We start from the raw sequence: 5116 nt of genomic DNA on the forward strand, positions 1-5116 counted from the left end.
AGGCACAGACATACTGCTTGCAGGACTAGAGGTGCTAACTTCTTAAATTGCCCCACACAAACTTATGAGTCAGAGTCTTTAGACCAAAACCAGAGTTACTAGAGCACTGCCCATGCAAGCAAGCCCAAATTTCCCCCTCATTTCTGCTACAGTAATTCTAATTTCAGACATGTCACTACTGATTCTCTAGCTATTCCTGAAAGTTCTCACTCATTTTGGTGAAGAACTTTTTCCTAGTCAAAAATCAGGTGGAAACATCTAGCATGCATCTTGGAATGGCAAAATACCCATTTTGTGCGAGAGATTGGTTTATCTGCAAGATAAAAATATAACCAATCTGTTCTGAAAAGAATCAATTTTATCAGGACAGAATCTAACGTATTTATTAAGTACATGGGACTATCTATCTTCAAGAGGCAGCCAGCAGCAAGAGCAAGCAGCAAGAGCAAATACCAGAATCAAAACAACTACAAATTCAGTTTTACTCAATCTCTCTAAAACAATGTAAAGGATGCTGGCTCCATGAGGGGAGTCATGGTTGAAAGATCAAGCATTTCTGCTGCATTTTCTACATCTTAATGGTTAGAGGTACTCAAAACAGGAACTAGCCCAGACTGGCTCCAAAAAGGAGTTTGCAGCAAAGCAGAGTCAGAGAGAACACCAACTGCCAAATTCTGCACAGACGGTCACCAGGTCAGGCGCTGTTACAGAAATGATCTGCCAGGTTCTTGCACACAGGTATTCCCCCTGCCAGTGCTAAACACCTAGTCCATTTATGTGAAGCAAGTATGTGGTATGGTTGCCAAAGACATCCAGGGCCAGACTTCATGGCCTTTCATGGGGACTTTCATTAACATCCATTGTTCAAAGAACTCATGTGCAATCCATGCGGAAATAACTATTTCTCTACACCATTCACCATCCCAAAGATCTACCCACCAGTTTGCCATGTGGTCGGACTCAATCTTAAGACTTTTTTCCAACCTATGATTCTATACACAAGGGATTACCCTTTGAAATAGTCTCGGATGCGACATTAAAGCACTGCAACAACTTTGCATTAACTTTCTTCTTAAGTATTGCTTGCATGCTTACACTGCCTGTTGCCAGTTCCATTGAGTCCAGGACAGCAACCCATCCAGCCAGCAGACAAAAATCAAGCCCTGAACAGCGTACTTACAGTAATAGAAACAATTAAAAAAAAGCATCAAGTCAAGTACAACAGTCAAGCAAACATCACAAGGAAATCCAACAGGATAAAGGCAGGTGGTCTGAGGTAACCCAGAAAGCTCAGAAGAATAGGGCTGAATATACTAAAGAGGACAGGAGGGTATCTAACCTGTTTGGAAACGGTGAGTGCACATTAGCCCCTGTCATTTAATAAGGATATGGTTAAAAACAACTTCAGTGAAGTGGTTTGTGATGGAGGGATGTGAAGGTGGAGATTCCATATTCCTCCTATCCATTTCCCCAGAAGACACTCTTGTCTGTCTTTCCCTTCTTGCCACAGCACTGAAAGCCTTTTTCTTTGGCCTGAAACCTTGTAAGCAAAGCTGTACTCCACTAAGTCTCCCAAGCCTTGCCCTGCTCTCCCTCTTTGCAGTCACAAACACTCATTTGTTCCACTAGAGGTGGAGACTATGTATTTGCAAATAGAGCTCTTTTAAATAAATTAGATCTACAAAGGTGTTCATTTGCATGCCAAGTTAACTGACAAATCATGTTGACAAGGTCTTTACATGCTTGAATGAGTTCCCCCAAGTACATAAGATTATAAATTTGGTTTTGAGTGCAGTAGTTTCTTTTGATCTGAAGCCTCACCTACTGATGATATAAGACATTTGTATAACCAGCTTAGCATATTCCACAAAGTAGTTTGGTTTTAAAGTGTATGATTTAGGCACAAGAAAATGATAATCAGGATAGAACAAGTCAAGGCTTGTTCCTGCCCTGCACCAAACAGGAAAAAAAAAAAAACAGAGGAAAAGTTCTGAAACAGAGGAATACAGTTTCCCATAAGCTACTAGCTGTGCTTTAGAGTTAAAGCACTCTGCTTTAGCATTAAACAATTTTTCCAGGTTCCAGATAGAAAACGACTTGCATTTAATGCAGCTCGCTCCCTTGGAATTTTTAAAACAGACTTTCAAGTGGAAAAAATTGAACCAACTAACCCAAACTGATTTTCAATGTTAGCCAGTAATTCAGATAACATTGACAAACATCTAGTAAGAACCATTTGATTTGCATCTTCTTAATCTTCAGAGATGCAGCAGTGAACCACACACCAGAAAGGGAATGAAAGTTTTAGTCACTATTTCTTCCTAACACATCTGTGTTAAAATCTGTACACAATAGAAGGGATTAGTAGGCAAAAGCTAACACCACCACATGAGACAGAGACTTTTCCTGCTTCCAGGATAAAGCAGGTGACAAAGTATTAAAATTGAAGCAAAGTTCATCTGCTCTCACAAAAGGAAAGATGGGACAAACTTCGGCATGAGGTAATTGGCACAAAGTAGGTAGGGAGAGGAACAGACCTACACCAGAAACTGCTCAGGTCCACTGAATTCAATAGCTTTCAGGCAGAGGAGGTTCTGTAGAAGAGAACCACTCTTACACACACATCCCCCATTCAGGCGCACCACATGAAACAGTTGATACCAGCTGAAAGTGTAGTCCACTCCACAGTTACACAATAATTCACTTGCACATATCATCAGCAAATGCAGCCCAAGCCCCTTAAGAATCCCACATGGTAAATGCAATAAATGCCATAACTACAATAAAGACAAAACATGAGATCTCCCCACAGCTTAGAATGGGCCCTTCTGTGTTACTTTTTTCCAGATGCATTAGGACTATGGTATGTAAAAGCAACCACAGTGTTTGCTCACAGATCTCAGCATTCACCTCCAACTGCCAAAAATGGGAAAGGTAAGCAGAAGCCCCAGTATGCCAGTACCCTGCTTTGACACAGACACTGGGATGGACTATGAGTCTTTGAAAACTTTGAAAATGTTCATATTGCAGATCTTTTTTTTATGAATTTAAGAGCTTCTGGGGCCACAGCTATGAATGTAGCAGTGACCACCTCCAACTATGTGAAACAATGCAATTCCATCCTGGTGAAAAAAGGCAGCTGGATGTTTTATGAGAACCCTAATTACTCAGGACACAAAGTACTTCAAAAAGGTGAGACTATACTGACTTTCAGAAGTGGTTCATTCTCTGCAACTCCATCAGGTCTTGCCACATAATCCTACAAGCAAGTTCTGCTTGGCAGTGTATCAGTTTAACAAATTAGGTATAGTTTATCCTTTAAGAATATAGGTATACAGTCACTTCAAGTAACTTGAGACAGGCAAAGTTCAGTAAGGCTTTACAAAGTTTCACTGAGGGTGAAGGAAATAATCTGCTTAATATCAGTGCTGTTTCCATGGCCTGTTCATAACTTGGAGATGGTAAAAGAAAGCTGAGTGACCATTTCTAGGTAGAGAATGTTTTCACATTGCCCAGGGAATGGCTAGCAGGGCCAACTGATACAAAGTTCTGCTGTGGGCTGATGGATGCAGGTTGCTCATAACAATACTGTGTTATAATTCAGTGACACAAGAATATGTTAAATCAGGTTTGCAATGGGTATGGCTTTCCTAACATTGGTTAAATTCAGGCAAAGAATTAATACTTGCTAAAGTACTCCTCTGGTTAGTAAGATATACTAACATAAGATATATGTTAGTAATATATAACTAACTTACAGTATAAGCCATAGCAGCAGGAACACTCTACATGCCCATGCTTCACATAGCTGTTTGCCACATGGCAATTGCCTGCACACCAGTGTATAATGGGAGCATATGGAGTAACATGGTAAATGTCTTTTAGCAGCACAATTCTGAAAAGGCCACATTATTCATGCTGGTCACAAGTAAGCACCACAGATCATCTCAAAGTGGTGAGATGAATACATTTTCTCCTATACTGACAATATAGAGTCCTTATAAATTCCATTCCTTCAAATCATAGAGCATCCTCAATTTAATTCCTACCACACATGCAGTCATAACCATTTGCTGGCACTCCTGAGCTTCTCCACATGTGTAAGAATTAAACCTCCTATTAGCTTCAAAAGATTAATCTCTTCACAATCCCATCTCCAGAATAGGAAACAATTTCCCAGAAATGCATATAGTAGCTGGGAAAGCTGCCTTTTTCTGTATGTCTGTCTTGTTTAGTAATGTCAGAAGCAGTTAAATTTCTGTCTTTCCTACATTTTTGCTGTGTTTGCCACTGCAAAATTTTGTTTCTCACAAGATTGAGCTCTGAAAAAAGAGGAGCTCCAAGGCCAAATGTTGGAGGTCACTGATGATTGCTCATCAGTCCCAGGCTACCTCCACATTCCTGAGATCTGTTCCCTCAGTGTTTGAAGCTGGCTCTTGGATCTTGTATGGAATGCCCAACTTCAGGGGCTGACAGTGTTTACTGAAACCCAGGGAATACAGAAGATTCCTTGACTGGGGTGCAGTAAATGCTAAAATTGGCTCTTTGCAGAAGCTGGCTGACTTGCACTGAGTTATTGCTCCCACGCTAAACAAACAGTGAGTGCATTCCAAAATCCTTGTTCAAACGAATCTTCCTTCAGTACTACGAACAAATGAAAGTTGTGCAGTCCAGAAGGAAATCTGATTTCTCTCACATTTTAGGTGGAGAGGGGGAATACTTTAAAAACATTCACCATTATCCATCTGTTCCACAGTACATCATAATTTAAAAAACTGTTAAAGATCCAACTGCATATTGCTAACCCTGCTAAATTTACTTCACTAGATATAGCTGTTAATAGGAAGGTCTGATTCTTTCATTTAAGTTTTCCCTAGTTTTACAAGTTTTGATCTAGGAATAGATTCCAGCTCTATACTTTCCAGGGTTAGCAATATGCAGTTGGACCTTCAACAGTTAATTATCATGTACTGTGGAACAGAAAAGTAAGTCCCATTAATAGTTATATCCAGTGAAGTACTGACTGAGGAGGAAAAAGACAGAAAGATGCAAAGGAACTCAGAGCAGGGTGAACACTGTGCTCGGTATCAAATTCTTCATGCAAACAAGCTGCTAC

The 5116-nt window shown here is 40.2% G+C and overlaps 1 protein-coding gene across 1 annotated transcript; it reads left to right on the top strand.

Moving 5' to 3' along the window:
* Positions 1–2496: 2496 nt before the first annotated feature.
* On the top strand, positions 2497–4572 carry LOC104618609 (gamma-crystallin B-like). Its single transcript, XM_010284246.1, is given in 6 exon segments — positions 2497–2501; positions 3031–3087; positions 3089–3197; positions 3200–3265; positions 4407–4414; positions 4416–4572. Coding segments are annotated over 6 exon segments (402 nt in total).
* The last annotated feature ends 544 nt before the right edge of the window (positions 4573–5116 follow it).

This window comes from Phaethon lepturus, unplaced genomic scaffold, assembly GCF_000687285.1.
Source record: "Phaethon lepturus isolate BGI_N335 unplaced genomic scaffold, ASM68728v1 scaffold34873, whole genome shotgun sequence".
Taxonomy (NCBI): Eukaryota; Metazoa; Chordata; class Aves; order Phaethontiformes; family Phaethontidae; genus Phaethon; species Phaethon lepturus.